The 20,885-nt window shown below is 40.5% G+C and overlaps 1 protein-coding gene across 50 annotated transcripts in view; it reads left to right on the plus strand.

Moving 5' to 3' along the window:
* The window catches only part of PTPRM (protein tyrosine phosphatase receptor type M), an 829,686-nt gene that overhangs the window by 658,033 nt on the left and 150,768 nt on the right, over positions 1-20,885 (plus strand). For 14 of the 50 annotated variants that reach the window (XM_077975160.1, XM_015121553.3, XM_077975154.1 and 11 more), the window contains 4 exons: positions 5,743-5,894; positions 9,325-9,399; positions 9,630-9,656; positions 14,673-14,860. In XM_077975160.1, coding sequence (XP_077831286.1) covers positions 5,743-5,894; positions 9,325-9,399; positions 9,630-9,656; positions 14,673-14,860 — 442 coding nt within the window. Of the gene's footprint in view, positions 1-5,742; positions 5,895-9,324; positions 9,427-9,629; positions 9,657-13,935; positions 13,948-14,672; positions 14,861-20,885 lie in introns of all 50 variants that reach the window. The other 36 variants (XM_077975155.1, XM_015121559.3, XM_015121561.3 and 33 more) reach the window with 4 other exon arrangements.

The following is a 20,885-nucleotide window of genomic DNA, read 5'->3' on the forward strand; positions in this document are numbered from 1 at the left end:
CATACCACAAATTTTGATGTTGTATTTTAATTTTCATTTAGTTCAAAATATTTTTAAAATTTCTCTTCAGATTTCTTTTTTGACCTATGTGTTATTTAAAATGCACCTTTTATCTTCCAAGTATTAGGGATTTTTCCAGCCATTTTCATGTTACTGATTTCTAATTTAATTCCATTGTGGTCTAACAGCAGACATTGTATGATTTCTGTTCTTTTTAATTTGTTAAGCTGTGTTTAATGGCTCATGATGCGGTCTGTCTGGTGAATGTACCCTGCAAGCTTGAATATAATGTGTATTCTGCTGCTGGCAGATAAAGGATTCTTAAGATGTCAGTAATATCCAGTTGATTGATGGGTGCTCTTGAATTCAACCATGTCCTTACTGATTTTCTGCTTGCTGAGCTGTCCATTACTACAGAAGGGCTGAAGTCTCCAACTATAGATGTGGATTCATCTATTTCTCTTTGCAATTCTATCACCTTTTGCCTCACATATTTTGACACTATGTTATAGGTGCATACACGTTAAAAAATTTTATGTCTTCTTGAAGAATTGACCCTTTTATCCTTATGTAATGCTTTTCTTTATCCCTGGTAATTGTTTTTGCTCTAAAGTCTGCTCTGTCTGAATTTAATGTAGCTTATTCCAGCTTTCAGTTGATTAGTGTTAGCATGGTACATTTTTCTCCATCTATGTGTCTTTATATTTAAATACGTTTATTGTAGATCATATGTAGTCGAATTGTGTGTTTTAATATGATAATCTACCTTTTCATTGATTTATTTATTTTTTTTTTAGATGGGTTCTCACTATGTTGCCCGAGCTAGAGTGAATTGGTGCAATCTTGGATCACTGCAACCTGTGCCTCCTGAGCTCAAGCAATCCTCCCAGCTCAGCCTCCCGAGTCCTTGGGACTATAGGCATGCACCACCATGCCTGTTTAATTTTTGTATTTTTGGTAGAGACAGGGTTTCACCATGTTGCCCAGGGTGGTCTGGAACCTCTGAGCTCAAGCAATCCACCTGCCTCTGCTTCCCAAAGTGCTGGGATTATAGGCATGAGCCACGTGTAATCTGACATTTATATGTTACCTATCTGTTCTTGCATGCTGTCTACTTTATTCGTTAGACATTAGCACTCTTAGCGTACTAATCGTAGTTGTTTTAAATTCCCACTCTGTTAATTCCAACACCTCTGCCATATCAGAGTCTGGTTCTGTTGTTTGCTGTGTCTCTTCGCACTGTTTTGTGTTTTTCTTCGTGAAGCTATACATGATGTATTGAGTAACAGGAACTGTGGTAAATAGGCCTTTAGTAAAATGGTGTAAGGTGTGGGGGTGGGGGAGGCGCTCTACAGTCATATGATTGGGTCTTAGTCTATAGTGAACCTGTGCCTCTGGACTGTGGACTTCACAAATACTTCTCAGTATCCCTCTCCCCCACCGTTAGTTGGAATAGGATGGCTAATGTGGGTTGGAGTTGTATTTCTTCCCCCAGGTCAGTTAGGCTCTGACAAAACTCTGGCAGGTTAGGTGCTGGTAAACATAGCTTCTCTTAAGAGCAGGCTTTGTTAAGAACAGAATAAACGTGCTGACGTATTTCAAAGTGCTTTCCACTGCTTCTTGCTGGCGGCCTGAGGGGATTTGTCTCAAATCTCTGTGAAAACCTTGTAGGGTTCCTGGAGGTAAAACTCACAGAAAAATGTGTGGGCCCCCTTGAAACTTACTCCCCCGGAGTTTTTACCTCTGAGACATGTCCACACTGAGCTCCAGCAGTTTGTCAGCTACAGTTTAGGTTTTCCTGGCCAGGTTCTGGCTCTCACAGATGTTTCTGCTCGTGAAGTTCAGCTCCAGTAAGTTGTGATTCTCTGTATTTACCTTTTGGTCTCTCCAATCTGAGGGGCAGTGGTTTGTCCTGTGACCTCAGTTCTCCAACACATCTAAGAAAATTTGTTAATTTTCAGTTTTTTCAGCTTTGACTTACTGTTAGGAAAAAGTTATGACTTCTAAGCTTCTTTCAGGCCAGACTAGAAACCACCAAGTCCTTTCTGTAATTTTTTTGTGGTCTGTTTATAGACATTGGTAACAACCTTTAATTTATTTAAATTACTAAGGGCCTTTGAGATTCATGCAGTGCAGGTTTGGATATTGGAAATTAAAATATTTTAGGCAAACCATTTGTTGTAAATCAAAATGGAAAGTAAATTTACTTGTGTCCTTACATAAGATTGCAAAGAAAATTGTTTCAACTGTAGTTTTCCTACGCAAAAGACTTTATTTCATTAAGTTCACAAAGCTGATAGTGTTCCAGGTTTTCACTTGAAAAAAGTAGCATCTGAAACACGAGGCTCAAAACAAGGAGAAAGAAAAAGAGAGAAACAAACTGTTATTTATCCACAGTCCTAACTGAGTCTCTTTCTTGATATAACCCTTTTCAGCCATCTGTAGTTATGGACAAGGGTATTTGACCTGTACAGGCATACGTTGATTTATTGTGCTTCACTTTATGGCTCTTTTGCGTATATTGTATTTTTTATAAATTGAAAGTGTGTGGCAGCCCGCATGGAGCAGGTCTGTCAGCATCATTTTTCCTACAGCACGTGCTCACTTTCTGTCCCTGTGTCAACAGCTTTGTGTAAAGCATTGACTAGGCACTAGTAAACTTTTTCAAAGCATATTGAATTTGGGGGTGGCAGATGATGCATGTTTGAAAACAATTTGGTGGCCAGGCATGGTGGCTCACGCCTATAATCCCAGCACTTTGGGAGGCTGAGGCAAGTGGATCACCTGAGGTCGGGAGTTTGAGACCAGCCTGGCCAACATGGCGAAACCCTGCCTCTACTAAAAATACAAAAAACAAAAACAAAAAAAACCAAAAAAATTAGCTGAGTGTGGTGGCTCACGCCTGTAGTCCCAACTACTTGTTAGGCTGAGGCATGAGAATCACTTGAACTTGGGAGGCGGAGACTACAGTCAGTCAAGATGGTGCCACTGCATTCCAGCCTGGGATGACAAAATGAGAGTGTCTCAATAAAAATTTAAAAGTTTAAATTAAAAATTAAGCAATTTGGTGATAATTATATTGTAAGTTGTAACTTCCTTCAATTCCAATACAATGGCATTTCCAAAGTGCTGTTATTGGTGGAAAACAAAACTGCCCACAAACGTGTTTTATTTGGGCTATGTAGTGATTTATTTTTAAATTTGAATTATTTGACGACACGTGAAAATTAAGAGTTGATATAAAGTCTGGTCTAGTTTCTCCTGAAACTTGAAACGACTTGGACTTCCTTGGGGCATCAGTGTGCAGGAGCTGAGTTACTGTTCCCCTCCAGCTCTCCACAACGCCTTACTGTCTTACACGGGCTTCCTCCACTTACATTACTTGCCTGGTCCCAGGGAGACATTCGTGTTTGTGACATCTGCTGAAAGTAAAAAGGTGTCTAATGTGTAGGGTTAATGCATGAAGGCTTGCAGAAGACATTGAGAACTGGGTTTAGAAGGTGGTTCACAGACATACAGTATGTCCCGTGGATATGAGCTTAAAGCTGCTGTGTCTGCCTGGACCTTTGTTTGATTTGAGCATTCTCTCACAGTCTTTACGGGCTTCTTTTGTACTTAAAGATCAGCAATGAAGTGATTAGTGTGACATCACTGAAATTAGTTTATGCATGTGGAGGATTAGAAAGGAGAAAGATTTTTCCCAGTACAAGCATAGCTTTTATTGGCACATGTATCCCTCCCAGCCACCCACACAAGAAGCACAGTACCTGTCATTTCCTAACCTTTAGGATTAGAGGAATTCAAGCAAGAAAAGGCAAAGAGGAAAACCTAGTAAAGTTCACAATGCTTCTTTTTATAGGCAGAACAAAAAAGAATATTGAGGCAATTACTGGCATAAATCAATCCAAAGCAATTCAAAGAAATTCAAGCAAAAAGAAGGCATTTTGCCTGAATTATGGAGCTAATTCTCTCAGTCCTCCACTTGAGTGTTCCTGAGGAGACCTGGCCTGAGAATGTTTTTCCAGTGATCTGGCAGATTCAGAAGTGAAGAGAAAATGTATTATTGTAAGTGCAGCTATGGAGTCGGAGTCCGGTGCTGCCCCTGTCCAGAACATGTGTTGAGAACATCCAGGCTCAACTAGCATGGCTAGCTTGGAGGAGAGAGGCTCTAGAAGGGATGATCATGATCCCCACGAGGCAAGAGAGGGGGGTGTCAGTGCCCAGAGGAGTCACGCTGGCTCGCCCTTCAAAATCTTTGTAACTTTAACACTGTCAGAGATGTTATAGGTGATTTTCATTTTTTCTGTTTAAAAATGTATCTTTTTTCCAACAACTTTTAGCAATAAAAAGGCAACTTATTAATGAAACCCTTCTGCCTTCAAAGTATGAAATTAAAATATTATTGTAACTACAGGCAAGAAAGCATTTGGATTATGTGTCATTTAGAAATGATAATAAAGATTATCCATATGGTCTTATGTTGTCACTGCCTTACATTGCATTAGCAATCACCTAATATGGGTGTGATTTTGATTATGTGGCTCATTTTAAATTCTGTATCCTAGGTCAATCAGTGTCAAGATGATTTACTAGAAGGAGGTGCAGTTTTCTTTCGTAGATGCTGTTAGGTGCTTGGGCACAATTAGAATATTTTAGAGCATAGTATTTTTGGTATTATGGTGCTGTGGGTGTTCTTAAACATTCTCACTATATACCTTCTCCTTAAGCGTCTCTAATTCTAATCTTCTTTGTCTTGGGTACATAAAACAATGTCTGGTAGCAAGATCTATAAAAATTCGTGTTATCTGTTTATTTATGTTAGTTTCCCTTAAGGTCTTCCGGCTTTTGTACAGGTGTCAGTAATTTTAGATGTTGAGTTTTTGGTGGCCAGTGAGCAGGATGCAGAGGCCAGGATTAACCTATGTCTCCAAAAGAATTGGAAATCTCTCTGCCTTTTTTTCATTCTCTTCCACTGAAAGAGGGAACAATGAAGTCTCATTCCTGCTGAACTTTCCAGGGAACCCAGCAACACGACGTTTTTTAACCTTCTGCTCTGTGGGGGTTGACAAAGCTTGATGGGAACTAATCTGGGTTCATTTGGGATTTGGGACAGGGTAATAGCCTTTTGAGAATTCAGTACCTTCCCTTCTATCCTCCTGTGGCCTGAGCTCTCTGAGCTTTGTAGGCTTTGTGTAAGGTTCTGCTCCCTGTATGCACATACTCCAATTATACATTCTTGACTCCTCACCCTAGTTCTGTTCTTTAGTTTTAACAATGTGCCTTTGAGATTCATCTGTTATTTCATGTTTGCTTGGAAAATATTTACTCAGGGGAGTCTTCTCTTTGACACTGTATATGATGATGTTGACAATGATTTCATAAAAACTTAATAACTCTAGGAGTGTAACAATTAGCAGATTATGATTGTGTTGTACTAGAATCATGCATCATTTTAATCTAGCTTATAATAGGAGACACAATGTTTTAGGCTGTGGCGTTTTATCTTTCTGGTTGTTTGGGGTTTTTTGTTTTGTTTTGTTTTTTGAGGATAGACAGTACCTATCTTTCATCTCTGTCTGCAGCGTGGCAGAACGCTTGCTACAAATAAGGCACCATACATCCATCTCTGAATGAATAGGATTAATTCAGTAGATGCTATTCCTGAACATCTGTCCGTATACATGCCAAAGCTCCGTATCCCATTCACATGCATGCCTACATAATTGAATTCTTTATCCTAAGGAAACTGGCCAAGAAGCGGAAAGAGACGATGAGCAGCACCCGACAGGAGATGACCGTGATGGTGAACTCAATGGACAAGAGCTATGCCGAGCAGGGCACAAACTGCGACGAGGCTTTCTCATTCATGGACACGCACAATCTGAATGGGAGATGTAAGTGTATATGCTTCTTGGCTTTTAATACATCTCCTTGGTTTTGCAAGATTTCCTTCTTTTGAGGAAGAAGGCACCTGCTTCTCATCATCCTTCTTGTTGTTTAGATCCCATTTGTAAACTCTCCAGCTATGGAATTACACACGGGAAGCCTGTTACAAAAACAGTTCATCAAATGGCAGTAGCAAGTTGATTGTTTATTTGTTTAGCTGACAGGTTCTGCCTTTATTATAGGGCTGTTAGTGGTGATTAATTAATTAAACCGTATTTCAGCTTCACAAGCCTTATACTTCACACCAGGTGTGTAAACCAACCTCAGCTACTGCCTTCCCGTACCTGTGATCCAGGTAGAAGGCATTATTTTAGGAAACTAGCAATTAGATTGATTAGATCAAGCACAAAAGGAGTAGTTGCTTTGTCCCTGGTAATCTTCTTGGAGACCAGAGGGAGGCTCCTCTGTGGTTTAGGGGACACTTTGGCGAGCTCAAGGTCGGGGGTTTCTTTACTGTGTGAAATCTGTGCCTCAGGCCTGAGTTGCATAGCCAGGATTCTGGTCAGCATGGGGATGGAATTAAAGTGTAGCTATTCCTGTTACCAGAAAATGGTCATAATATTCATAAAGGCTGGTGGGCCTTGTGGCTGTGAGGAGCACAGAAGTGGCATCTGGGGTGGGGCGACTAGGAGCAGTTTGGACAGTGTGGGCTTGTGTCCTGATACCCACTGTGGTCAGTGTGGTACTGCAGCTCCCTTCCACTCCTCTTCCAGATCACAGTGTGGTCAACGCACGTGCCTGTCCCTGAGCTTTGTGTTTCTCCTACACACTGCTAATTCGGTCTCCGAATTCAGTCTCATATTTTTCTGCTTGTAGTGGCTGCAGTTGTCCCACGTTATCCTCCTATATCAGTTTGTACTACACGCACACATGGCCCAGTGGAGCACGCACAGGTGCTGCTTTGGCACCAATGGGCAGGGCAGCAGTGTTGCTTTCATCCTTGGCCTTCTTTCTTTACCGTTTCTTGTCATTTTCAGTGCAGGCAGTAGAAGCTGTGGGGTCTCAGTGTACCCAAGCTCCTTCCCATTTTTTCATAGAATTCTCTCTGCTTTTTTGTAGCAGATATTATGTTTTTCATTTAAAAATACATACGTATAATTTATTCAACTGCCATAAGAAAGCAACCTATAATGTATTTGTTGTGGGCCGGAACTGGAGAAGCCCTTTTGACCACACGCAGGATTAGAATGTTTGTAGTAGCAGGTGTTCCTAGAAAGGGACCACACAGATACGTCCTCATTTTCCAGTATAACTCATTAATGTTCCAAATCTTCTATTTCATGGTAAAATTCCTCAAGAATCAATTTACTTGGAATCACTCACCCCAAAAGCAAGAATCTTCTTTAGTTGTTCTAGGTGTTTGAAGTTTGAACAGCAGAGAATATTCACTTCTGGACAGGAAGTTTAATTTGGCAGTTACGTTTTTGAAAGTGAATGTATGTGTGGAAATCCAAAAATGTTCATGTACAGAGGACTGCCACAGAGGCCAGTGGAGCTTCCACAGCTGATTGGCTATTAGACGTTATTTTTTGCCTCCCTTCAGTAAAGCCAACAGAAGGAACACAGCAGTAGACTTTCCATTTTCCTCCCACTCTAAGCAATAAGATCTCATCAGTTCTCATCTGTCGGGAGCAACCCTAGAGGTAGATATCGTAATACTCTCTTAATGTCTTTGAAGTAAGACAGCAGTTTCTGGGGAGGAAAACTTCAGGAAAGATGTTCCTTAGACCACCAGGCTGCCAGCACCACACCTATGACAAGTATGGGTATGCATGAGATCTTTCGGGGTTGGGAGAAAGTGCTGGAAGTTGTGAAGTGAGCAGTTTTTAGAAATGAGACAAGGGGAAAAATGAAATAGGAGAATTTAAAAATAAACATGACCACAGTTTTGAGAGTGGGGATTAATCTCTCCAGCAAAGCAAGTATGAGTTGCACTATCTGCTTTAATATGCTGTAAAAAGGGGAAAATAGATACAGACAGTGGGAATGGGTTTAATTTTTATGCTAGAAGATGAAAGTATTTTTAAAATATTTTAACTGGAAGGTGAAAATAAACACAGTTATTTTATATCTGCTGTGCACATCTTTACCAACCACATAAAAATGTCTGCAGGTAATAAAAAGGCTTTATTCTCACTGACCCTGGCATATTTTATTGATACTCATTTTTTTCATTCTTACTTTCATCCATTGTGCTCTTTTTCCAGGCTTCTTACCATAAACATGCATCATAAGTATGATACATTTCTATTTTATAAAAATACCTGTAAAATGGCAGGCAGCCTGAGTTCTGGTCTTTGTTCTGTCATGTACTGATTCTACACTTTAAAAATATAAACACAGGTAAATGCACTGTCCTAAATGGACTGCTCCTGGAGAGTTAAAATATGTTAATATGTCATCGGAATAATTACCCAGTATGCACAGGGATTTGGTCATGCTTCCCATAAATATAATGGTATAACTGTGTTTTAGTGTCCTGATCAGGAACTCAGCATCAAATAGATCATGTAACTACATCAGAGGAGTTACGATTTAGACTTAAGTTTAACCACCTTGAGCAACTTTCAAGTCTTTATACTTTAATGAAATTAAACTGTTTTAAAAACACTAATCAGTTAATACATTTGAAGAGGATTTTTTTTTTACTTAAAAAAGCATTTATTCTATCAAGGCTCTGTCAGCCATGAAGAGAGTTTTAAAATGTCTCTTAAAAATAGGAAATATCCATTTTTAATGAAATCAGATAAATTGGATGGGATTGACTGTCCTGCTTGATAAAAGGGAGGAAGAGGAGGTGCAATAATTCAGTCTTGAATGTTTCAGAGGAATATTTTAAAGAAAAGCATTTTTGTAGGGATTTAAAAGACTAAGGAACACGCATGGAGCACCACCTTTATTTTTCATAAAGCATTGTGGAGTGTTCTCTGCATATCCAAATATGAGCAAGGAGAGAATTTAGCACACTACGGGAACATTAACATTGGGAATAGTCTCCAAAAGCCATGTGTAGACACATTCTTCTACTTTTACTTGTAAAATTCAGCTTGGCCTGAGAGCAGATTTCTATAAGCAAAGGGCAGAAGTCAAAACAGAAGTCTGATGAATTTCTCTATCCAAAATGGTGGCTGTGGTTGTGGGCTTTCTCTTTATTTGTGGGGTAAGAAAAGTCTTTAAGTTGCAAAAGGTTGCTTGTCTTCTAAAGGACAAGTAAGTACTGAGAAACATCTGGGAATGATGATATTTCCCACATAGACATCAGTGAGTCCCAGAGTCACCCTAGCTAGCATGGAGTCACCATGGGTGGTCTCAGAGCATTGTGTGTTCAGAGTGTGTTACCTGTCTGCTGCCCCTGACCAGCCTCTCTTTTGTTTACAGCTGTGTCTTCACCATCATCCTTCACAATGAAAACAAATACACTGAGCACGTCGGTGCCTAATTCCTATTACCCAGGTAACAGATTTTTCCATTGTCTCCTCTGTGCTCTCTCCTCAGCAGTCAGATTCACTCCGCCCTCTCTCTGCTATCCCTGGTGCTTGAGGGGCTTACTGTGTTTGAGATGTTGTAACCTAATGCTTTTCTACAGCTTTCTATGCGGAAAACAGGGGTGGGCATTCATCAATCATTTACTGTTCTTTCTCTTTTTACTTTCTCTGCATTGACCTGCTTACGGTGTATGACAGACCCATTTGTGCCAACTGCAATTTTAGGTGAGAACATTTCCCTTTACCACAGTTTATTGCAGGAGTAATTTAGAAAGTCAGTGACCACTCTGTAGGAGATTGGAGTTTTAATTCTGTATAATGCAGTGATCATAAGCACTACACGGGGGAGGTGGGTGGCCTGGGTCATGGAGTTAAAGGAAGAAAAGACTTCTCTAAACAGTCACCATTAATGAGGGGTTTGCTGCATGTGTTTTGGGGATGATACCGACGGCTTCAAATGAACACTCTCAGCTCCAGTATTCTCCCCTTCTGTGTTCAGAACTTAAAGTTAGGTCTGATCCCAGGGGAAAAAACAAGGTGTCACCACTCAGCTGTGTACTTTCCAAGAGCTGAATTCTGTCTAATGTGATAGTCATAAAAGTGAAAATAGCTTCTCATTATTTTCACTTATTGCAAAGCACTAAAAACTTCAATTTTAAAAATAGCATTTTTCTAATTATGCCAAATGTTATGCAGAAAGATGATCACAATGGAATTTTGGCCCCCTACTCATCCTCAGTGCCACTCAGGGTACCCGCCCCCCCCCCCAGCTTCCAAAGTGTCTGTCACACAGCGGAATTTCAAAGGAGCTGATGATCTGAACAGCAAAATGACAAGATGGCACTTATAATCATACGGTTTATTATGTGTCAGATGCCACTAGGAGTGAACTAAGATGTTAACCCGGTGGGGCAGAATGCATTTAAAGTATGAAATATTCCCAGCAGGGGGTTACAGAAAAAAATCCCGTTTGTCCAATATAAGAAGGGCGAGGAGAAAAATGGCATTGCCTGGCTGTGGTAACCAAACAAGCATGAGCTGCTGTTGCATTTGAGACGCATAAATAACCCGAGTGTATCACGGCTGTGTTCTCTTTCTACTACTAACCTTTCCGAAAAGGAGCACAACAAAAACGACTTCAAGGTATATAACAATTCATTGTAGCAAGAGTTCCATCCTCAATTGTTCAACTTCTCCTTCCTAGTTCACTTGACAAGGGTTTATATCTTTGCAACATAATTTTTTCCCCCTCTGCTTCTCTTTTCTCTAAGTTGTTACGATTTTTGTATAGAAGGTAATTTTTATTTTCCTAGTGGTGTTCTGTGGGCTTAAGTAAGTTTGTTGCCTATGGAAAAAATGAATTAAGAAGTTTAAGAATGGATATAAAACAGAGTTTTTAAATTTGGCATCATTCGGAGGGCTAACAAAGCCCACTAAACCCTCCCCACACACACACTTTTAATACCAATTAAAAGGGAAAGAAAACTGCATTTTATTCCTTTCATAAGTGAGGGGCACAGGCTAATCTTAGGCACCAGAACAATGTAATCTACATGCAAATGGCATTTGCAGAATCTTTTGATAGGCGAAGATTTGCGATTTCTTTATGTGCTGTGGCATTCATTCTGAGGTTCCTCTAGTAGATTTTCTGACCTTGGGGGAGCTGTGAGTGGGGAGGACTAAGATGTGCATTGTCAGAAGGAAGAAAATGTTCAGATTTCACAGCAGGATTAAGATAAGCTTATTAAACAAATATTCTTTAAAGTCGCTGCTTTGTTATTATGAACATTAATTACATCTTTTAAAGTTGATTAGGTTTCTTTACTGAAAGGGAATCACTTGGACAGACAATTCAAGTAGCAAAAATGATGCGCATTGTAAAAAATAAGTCACCCTGATAGACCAATAACTGTTATCATGTATAGCTTATATAGATACCAAATGGCGGTACTTGGGAACTGCATTCCTTACATGTTACTTGGTGCAAATGTGAATCTACATATTGAGTAATAAGGATTGGTGAGGTTAGCACTTGAAACCAGGGAAGAATATAAGATACATATCTACTCTGGCAGCTTTGGGGGATAGTAGCAGTTATAATTTACGCAAAGACAAGAAGAAATGTTTTGCTGTGAGTCAGAGCTCAGCACAATTAAATTCTCTAGCACCTTCAGCTTTACCTTTCTCGTGCTAAGGTGCCCATCCCTAATGTATAGAGCTGGAGTATATCTTTATTTCATTTGCTTGTAAAAATATAGATGATTAAATGGATGGATGGATAGCTGGCTGACTGACTGGATGGATGGATGGATAGACAAGACAGATACAACCTACCCTACCTCAAAAATATTGCATCCGTTTCAACATAAGGTTTTCCAGCTAGTTTGTTAAAAATTCAAGATAATTCATAAAGAATATAGGTAGAATTAATTTTCAGTTCTTAGAAAACCATCAGAACTATTAGTGAGAAGCTTTATTTCTAATGTGGTCTTCTGCATTATTTTTAATTTTAAAAAAATGTTGAGGCTGGACACTATGGTGCAAGCATGTAATCCCAGCACTTTGGGAGGCCAACGCGGGAAGGTCACTTGATGCCAGGAGTTCAAGGCCAGCCTCGACAACATAGGGAGACCCCCATCTCTTCAAAAAATAATAATCATAAAAAATTAGCCGGCATGGTGGAATGCATCTGTATTCCCAGCTACTCAAGAGGCTGAAGCAGGAGGATTGCTGGAGCCCAGGAGTTTGGGGCTGCAGTAAGCTATGACAGAGCCACTGCCCTCCAACCTGGAGGATGAAGAAAGACCCTGTCTCTAAAAAAAATATAGAAAAAAAAATTGTTGATGGGTAATTTTTAAACACATAAAGGAAATTAATGACCAATAATATATTTTATCAATAATAATTCTTTTTTAAGTTAGAGAAAATTACTAATTTTAGTGGAATCAAGAATATCTAGTAGTATAAGTGACCCGATTTCATAGCAGCACACAAGAAGCCTTCTATTCCCTCTTCCATATGCATGTACTAGATAATAGGGCTCTTCTTTCAGGGACTTGGTAGTGTTTAAATGCTTCAAGATGTGTTCCACGCTAGTAATGAGGCCAAGATGGCATAACGCAGCACAGGATCATTACATACAACAGTGACAGTGGTTGTAGCTCTGTGGATCTAAAACTTCCAAGAATACGTAGCCCTGGGATCAGAGCATTGCTAGGATGCTAGCGTGTCCACGTGAAGGACCCAAATCATTTATGGGAAGTTTAGAAGGTCAACCCACCATGGAGGGCATGTTAATTATGTTCATCCCATAAGATACAAAACTGAGAGAACGAGAGAGGCACAGAGGGGAAACTAATTAATGTTCCATTTATTTTAGTATAAAGAACAGAACTTGCTGCTGGAGTAGCTCAAAGCTCAAGAGATTCAGTACTTCAGCAGGGTTCCTGTATCCCAGTTTATAAAGCTTGGCAGTTGCCAGCAAGCAAATCTGATGTGAAAATTTCCAGGTTTATTTGTAACTGTTAAAATGGGAACATATGAATTGCTAAATTTCAAAGCAAATCCAAATGAAACAAAAATCATAAAATCAACTTACCACCCTTTTTTATTTTGTCTTTGTGTCTTTAGCCACGTTGTAGTGATCCAGGTGCCATTTCAGCAACAGCAACATAGCTACACACTTGTGTACCACCTTTCATACCATGCATCCCCAGGTGCTTTGCGATGCAGATAGAAGTGAGGTTTCAAAACCAGGCCCTGCTAATCAAGCACCCTTGGACTAAATTTTCTTCAGAGCTGAACTTCTCAGTAAAAAATAAATAACATATGAATAACTATAGCTGAATTCCCTATTGATATACAATCTGGTAACTTTTAAAACTTGAATATATCTTTTATATGTTTTATATAACATTCTCATTTTAAGTGACTTTAGCATTATATTTTGACAACACCCATCCTCAATCATAAAACTGCTAAAGGGATTCAGCATTATAATGAGTTAACCTGTAGAATATGGAATTCTTAATCTAATAGCATTTCCCTGCATAAGACATTTTTAATAGGTACCATTTCTGCAGTTCATTAACCTAATTTTCTAGTAGGCATCCATTAAAATAGAGCCTCTTTAGGCTTATTTGACCAAATTTTGACATTAATTTTATAGTACAATTTGGTTGACTTGTTCAAGAAATTTAAATGAGAAATTGTGTTGAATACAAATAAGACTTATTTAGACATTACTTGGTTCGTGGGGGATGAAAAGCAATTATGATGCTAATTTTAACCTCCTTTTTGTTATTGAGTACTTAAATTCAATGCTTCCATCCTAACGTGATGGAAGAATTGAGGCTTCGCCCTCTGACCACCTCTGAATAGAAAACTTAACTGGAAAGTTAGAGCATAAAATAAAACTACCTGTAATTATGCACGCAGTACTATTGCTTATGCCCTGTTTCCTTTTTCTCCTCCTTTTTTCTCCTGATATGTATCTTCTTAAAAGTGCCAATAAATGGTAAGTTCCCCGATTCGCCCCATGGAAGAGTTGTGGAGGGAGTGGGAGTGTGTGTCTTACTGGTAGATTCTGACGAAGCCAGCTGGTGCTGCTCTGTGCTGGCGTGCATGTTTGCCTTTGTAGAACATTCCATGTGTGATGTGTTGGTCCACAACATTTTGTCAAGCTTTCTGATACCAGAGCATGCAAAGTGATTCATCAAAACGTTATCCCCACCAGGTTCCCTTTTATTTTTCCACTCTTCTTTGATTTCATGTATTAAGTCCACATTTCCATTGCTAGCTTTATAAGCCACACCATTTTGTGCACTTTTATTTTGCTCACAGAACATTTGTGCAGAGTTTATTTATGTCATCATACGAACTACTGAACTAACGTTTCAAAGAATACAAGGCTGGTTTTGCACCAGGTCTTGATGAAGTTTCAGGTTGAAACTTTAACAAACTTTAGCACTGGAAGGCTAAAGGGCTCTTCTCAATTAGCTTTGTGAAAGCAATATATCGTTTGGACTGCTTTGTAAAAGAAAGATTTCTGCGCATTCCTATGAGTATTGCCAACCCCATGTAAATTTCTAAACATTTAACTTTTCTTTTTTGCTGAGCCATCATAGGGAATTTTACAGCCCTAGGTGAGGGGATGCCAGGAGCCAGCTTCTTAGCATTCTCAGTGATGCCGACATAGCTCCCTGGCTCTCCCTCATTTTCTCCCTGGCCTTCTTTTCCTAGATGAAACCCACACGATGGCCAGCGATACCAGCAGCTTGGTGCAGTCCCATACTTACAAGAAGCGGGAGCCGGCCGACGTGCCCTATCAGACCGGGCAGCTCCACCCCGCCATCCGGGTGGCAGACCTCCTTCAGCACATCACACAGATGAAGTGTGCCGAGGGCTACGGCTTCAAGGAGGAATACGAGGTGAGCACCAGCTCTGTGCCAGGGCTTTCCCCTTCCTTCTTGGACTCCATGCCAGATACTATGCTCCCAACTCAATCAGAAAGCCAAAGGAACTCCCCAGCCCTGAGAAATGCCAGAAAAAGACGAAGTACGGTTGTCCCTCGGTATTCTAGGGGATTGGTTCCAGGACCCAGCATATGTCCAAGTCCCGGAGTGAGCCCTGTGGAACCTGAGAATCCAAAAAACCAGTCCTCCAGATCCATGGGTTTTGCATCCCAAGGATATTATATATATTCTTTTCAATCCGCATTTGATTGACTATGCAGATGCAGAACCCTAGGATATCGAGGCCGACTGTATTTTATCCGTGGATCCACTTTCATCTGATAGTAAAACTTATTACCAAGTTCACATGTATTACATGGAAAAAGGAAGAATGCTTTGCCTTTTACCTTATTCTGCACAAATATACAATGAAAACAAATTTACCAGGGTCTCTTCCCCTCCCCATCCTGTTTTTTTCTCTTTTTTTCTTCTTCCCTCTCTCAGAATTAAGTTTTAGTTCATGTCTCCCTCCCCATTCTCGATCACCTTCCTTGACTTTTCCTGTAATTATGATATTAAATCCTAATGATTTTGTAGTCATTATCTCAGGAAGAAACTGTCCAACTTAAAGCAATTATAGACCAACCAGCAATGTCATGTGGTGGAGATCAGACAGCAGTACAGGGACTGGCTATTGTCATGGCAGTGACAGCTATTACTGTCCAGCCAGCCCAGAGAGCATGCCACTGTCTTGGGCTCTTGTGTGGGCAGCTGTCAGGGACATTTCTGGGAACAATGATATTCTCCGAATATATAAAATATAGGGCTTACCCCTTTCACACCCTATGCTATTAGTTAATTCTGTTGGAAGGTCATTCAAGAACTGAAGAGAATTAATTGATCGAAGAAGTCTAATTCAAAGAAGCATGCCATCCCTTGAGTGGGTGGTGTGGGGCACAGGAAGCAGGACAGGAAAGTTGGATTGCTTTTTTATGTTATTAAAATCAGTCCGCAGTCATTGATGAAGATAAAGTAGCATGCTTACTCAGAGTGAAAATAGGATTATGTAGACAGGTGATTTTTGTAAACCTTAGAATGTGGTTCTGGTCTCATATTCACCTAACTAGCTCAGAGTTGGGAGACATCTTGTCTGGAATGAGAGTATTTTTGAAATCTGTTTCTACCACCTGGATAGTCTGTGAGTTTCAAACTCTGTTTCTTCTCTTCTTGGGGGCACACTCAACATCACTTCATTTTATGCCCCAGCTACTGCATTGTCTTGAGTTTAGCTCTCTTTCCAAGCTTGATCATCAAAGATTCATTACAGCAGTCAAAGCAACACATGGTACCACTGTTGGCTGAGCCAGTGCTACACTTCTTTTAGGAATAAGGCTTTGGTCCAAAGCAGACATAGACACACTTTGCCCTGCTAACATGTGCATCCTGGTATATTACCAATGACCTCAGTTCAGAAGGCTGTGAAGCCAAAGAATCCCATCCAGACCATGCCCCAGAGTTTCGTTGATGTCCAGAAAATATTTTCGGTTGAAGTTCTGCATTTTAGCAACCCTGAAATTCCTAGATTCATCTTTAGCAATTCAGTGTGTAAATTCGGTGAAATTGACTGCCTTTGCATATTTCCTCATGCACTTTTAAAGTCTAGCTTAGGAATTAATAGGATTAAGAGTAAGACTTCCAAAAGCTTAATATCGTATGAAAGACAAAATTAGGTTATTGAGAAAATATAAGCGTAATGAATAGGGATGACGTCTAAGTTCTATCCCATATTCTGAATGCTGCAGATATTGCTGAAATGTTTATTAAAGATGTTAATGTCAAAGAGATTAGTTTTAGGCTCAAATAACAATTCATGAAATAACCTGAGCCCAATTTTTCATGAACTGTTTAAAAATACCTACTTCCTATAACATGCTATATTTGAAAGATGCATATCTTTCAAATATTTGTGCATATTTGAAAGATGTAGAAAATGTTTCCCATTCAGATCTTCTGAATAAATATGATTTATAAGTATAAACTGAAATATTGCATACTAATTTTAACCATATTCTGACTGACAACTAATTTAGTTGCCAAAATAAAATGTTGTATTCATTAACTACTTTGCAGAGAACTTTTCTCATTTCAGCTATTCTGTGATCAGAGCGGACTGCTAAAAAGTGAATACTTTTAAACCCTAAAGCCATTGTTAATATAAGAAAAAAGAAGGAAAGGAAATAATGAACAAAACACATATACTAGAGATGAAATCAGGAACAGATGGGAAGGAACTATTGGGAGGAGTATGAAACGAGCAGTTCTGTTAGGAGTAATCCCGTCACTGAGTGCTGTGCCCCTCGTGCCGCCCTCCTGGAGGGATGCTGATGTTGTCGTCTAGTGGGGCAGATGACAGGGAAGTGAGGAGTGGTGATGGTGGGCAGGTGTGCCTGTGCCATGGCTGCAGGGAGAAGGGGACGGCCCTAAGAAGCGTGTGTCATGGAGTGACATGCTCTGGTCTTGATGGAGGCACTGCCAGGCTTCTGGGAACTGGTCTTGATGGAGGCACCGCCAGGCTTCTGGGAACTGGTGGTGGAGTGGAAGGTCCCAGACTGCAGGTCCTCATATGTCCCACTTTCTCTAACCCCAGGGAGGTGTTACTCTCATGAGAATCTGGAAAATCCTTAAACAGTTATTTTTTTGAAATTCATTTAGTGTTAAGACCTCTAACAAAACAGACCTCTTTCCGTCCCGCTGTAAAGTCTGCATCCTTTTCATTAACACATGCCCAGAGTCAAGAGTGTTGAGTGCTAACTGGTGTAATGGGAGTCTCTGTGCTACTCAGAGAGGCCATCCCACCCAACAGATACCGAGAGGCTGTGGTTTGGAACACAGGCTCTGGCACCACACTGCCTGCATTCAAACCCAGCTCTGCTGCTTAGGTGTGTGACCTTGGGCAAGTCATCTAACCTCTCTGGGCCTCAGTTTCCAAATCTATAAATAAAATAATGATGGTATCAATCTCAAAAGGTTGTTGTGAGGAGTAAATCATTTTAATGTAGGTGCTAGAATTATATCTGGCATATAGTAAGTGTTCATTTGAAGTGTTAGCTAGTAGAAGAAAAAAAATACTAATGTATAATAAGATCCAAGAGCAGAAGTTCACACCATGTTCTTTACAGGGAAACTTTGTTATGCTGAGGTTTCAGTAAAACTCTCATCTCTTGTGCATAGCAGTCTGAGGACAGAGTGAGCCACATGTTAGGACAGGGGTTAGACTTTTGCTTCATCTCCAGGGCTGGATAATTTTCTTACCATGTACCATATATCATCAGAAATTCCCGTTAACAAGTAACTTACAAACAGATAGACTAGACTGTATGGATTAAGAGTTTAAGAACTGAGAAAATAAATTTTTAAAAATATATGCTGTCATGTATTATTGCTGTAATAGTATTTCCCTATGTAAGTTGGAGAGTCCTGAGGAATACTATAACTCTAGACTGCATAATCCTCCTGACAAGTTATTGGTTGCTGCGTTGGTGTCTTCGGCAAGGTAGGATTTGGGGAAGAGTTCAGTTTTACCAATCATACGCTGCACGTGGCACCAGGGATACACAGGAGAGCTGCTCCTCCCTGTGCCTGACGGGGAGGCTGACAGGGCAGGAGAAGGCAGCTGGGTAATGACTACAGTTTGTCCAATCAAACCCTGCACCCTCTAAGAGAGATGCGCAAGCATCCTCTGAAGGCCAGTGGGGTCACCTGAGCCAGCCAAGAGCAAGGATGACTTCTCTCCTGGAAGATGAGTGGGAGTTGACCAGGAGAAGGTGAAAGAGGGTAGCAGTCCAGGTAGACCCAAAAGCAGGAGAATGGGGTTTTCTGGGGAAATGGCAGGAGAGCTATATGCCTGAGTCCCAGGAGGGCTGCTCTGTGGATGGATGAGGATGGTCAGGGCTCCCATCACCAAAAGCACCTCCTGTGTCACACTGAGGGGTTTGGACGTCATTTTAGAAGCAGTAAAAGAGAAGAAAGACTCAAATAGCCCGAGTCTCATTCGTGTACTTGGATGGAGAGCATTTAGTCTGAACAGCTCAGTTTTAAAATATTATTTGTATGAGGCATACAGGCAATTGCTTAAAAGGTAGTACCCCAAAAAAGTGAAGGAGAAAGGGAATGTGTGTTTTCTTTAAAAGTTCCTGGTATTCAAAAATCCTGTGGAATGCTTGGCTTCAAGACTTCTTGAAGCAGTGAATTACTTCAGTACTGAAGCATCTTTGGGGATAAATCTAAAGAATGGCTCTGGTAGTCGCTGTGACTGTAATCATCACATCAGCTTTCAGGTCTTCTTCAATCTGTGTATATCAGGAAATGCCAGTCATTGACGTTGTAAAATATTTTTGAAGTAGTGATGTTCTCTCTGCTGAACAGGTTTCAACCAATTCTTCTTTATTGTTTTCAAGACAGTGGTGTCTCAAAATTGGCCTAAACACAGAAGGATTCATTACTGATCAAGCAGCTGACAGAAGTGTGTCCAAACAAGAGCAGACCGTGCGGTGGGGATGAGATGGAGCAGAGCTCAGTGCAGATTTTTTATTTGATTTTGTTCTAACTAGTCATAGTCATATGGCACCTCTCACCAGGGAGATGCAATAATTTGATTCAAAAGAAACTCAGACATGAATCACAATAAAGAAGTAAACATGATGAATTGAACAGAAAATGGCACATTGTCAACGGAGTGGTCTTTCTCCTCCGGAGAAAGGCGGAGCGGAAAGGGCAAGCTTGTTTGTGTTGCTGTGAGAGAATAGCTACCTGGTTCCTCTGACCAGCAAAGGGCGGTCTGTGCTAAGCCCCTGGGGGAAACCTATGGGCTTCTCAGAAAAGTAGAAGAGAGAGCGCTTCACTCATGGGGGATAGACAGGTCAGACTCAGCCACCCTGCCCCACGCAGACTTCTGGGCCTTTCTCAGCTGGAGTTGAACAGGGACATTTGCCATGACTGCAGCTCTGCCCTGAACCCTCACACCCAGCCCTAGACAGGGGTGTGCTGCACCCCTTGTAAGTGGCTTGATACCATGTCAGGTCCAACGTTGTGATCCTGTGCGAGTGGGGAGTCAGTTCCTCCCCCTCTGTAGTCCCCAAAGGACCTTTGATGCCTCGATTTTTTTTTTTTATGCCTCAATTTTTGAACTGATTCTAAGTCCCTTTGGAGATCCAGGCAGAAAGACAACCCTAAATAGGAAAACAGCCAAGTTATTCTGAAAGAATATGTTTTGCTATAACTGTAAAATTAAGATAAAGAAAGGACGTCAATTGAAGGCTACTTCCAGAGAGGATGTCCTGAAAAACGCAGATGGTACTATTTTATTAGCTAATAGTGTCACTCTGGGGCGCAAAAAATTGTTTCCAATTACTAGAGCTGAAACGTATCAAAGGCCGAAGTAACTCTTTCCATCCTATTCTTCAAAAAAAAAAAAAGTGTGTTTGTGCGTGTATGTATCTAAATATATTTAGAAAAGCATTATCTTTATGCTACCTACTTTTTTGTTTGTTTTGTTTTGTTTTTGAGACAGTGTCTCGCTCTGTCACCCAGACTGGAGTGCAGTTGCACAATCTCAGCTTACTGCAACCTCTACCTCTGGACTAAAGCGATACTCAAGCCTCAGCCTCCTGAAAGTTGGGACTACAGGTTCGCATGACCATGCCCGGCTAATTTTTGTATTTTTAGTAGAGGTGGGTTTTCGCCATGTTGGCCAGGCTGGTCTCAAACTCCTGACCTCAAGTAATCTGCCTGCCTCAGCCTCCCAAAATGCTAGGATTATAGGCATAAGCCACTGTGCTCAGCCCCACATACTTTTCTTATATTATGCCTCTCTTCAGGCACAATCACTGGTGATTAATTTTGTAGTTGAACGTGAAGATTGTTTTTTAGCTCAGTTTAAACTGGGGAATTGAAAACATTATGCCAGAGTCTTCAGAATTAGGTGAAACCCGTGAAGTTTTCT

Source organism: Macaca mulatta, chromosome 18, assembly GCF_049350105.2.
Source record: "Macaca mulatta isolate MMU2019108-1 chromosome 18, T2T-MMU8v2.0, whole genome shotgun sequence".
Taxonomy (NCBI): Eukaryota; Metazoa; Chordata; class Mammalia; order Primates; family Cercopithecidae; genus Macaca; species Macaca mulatta.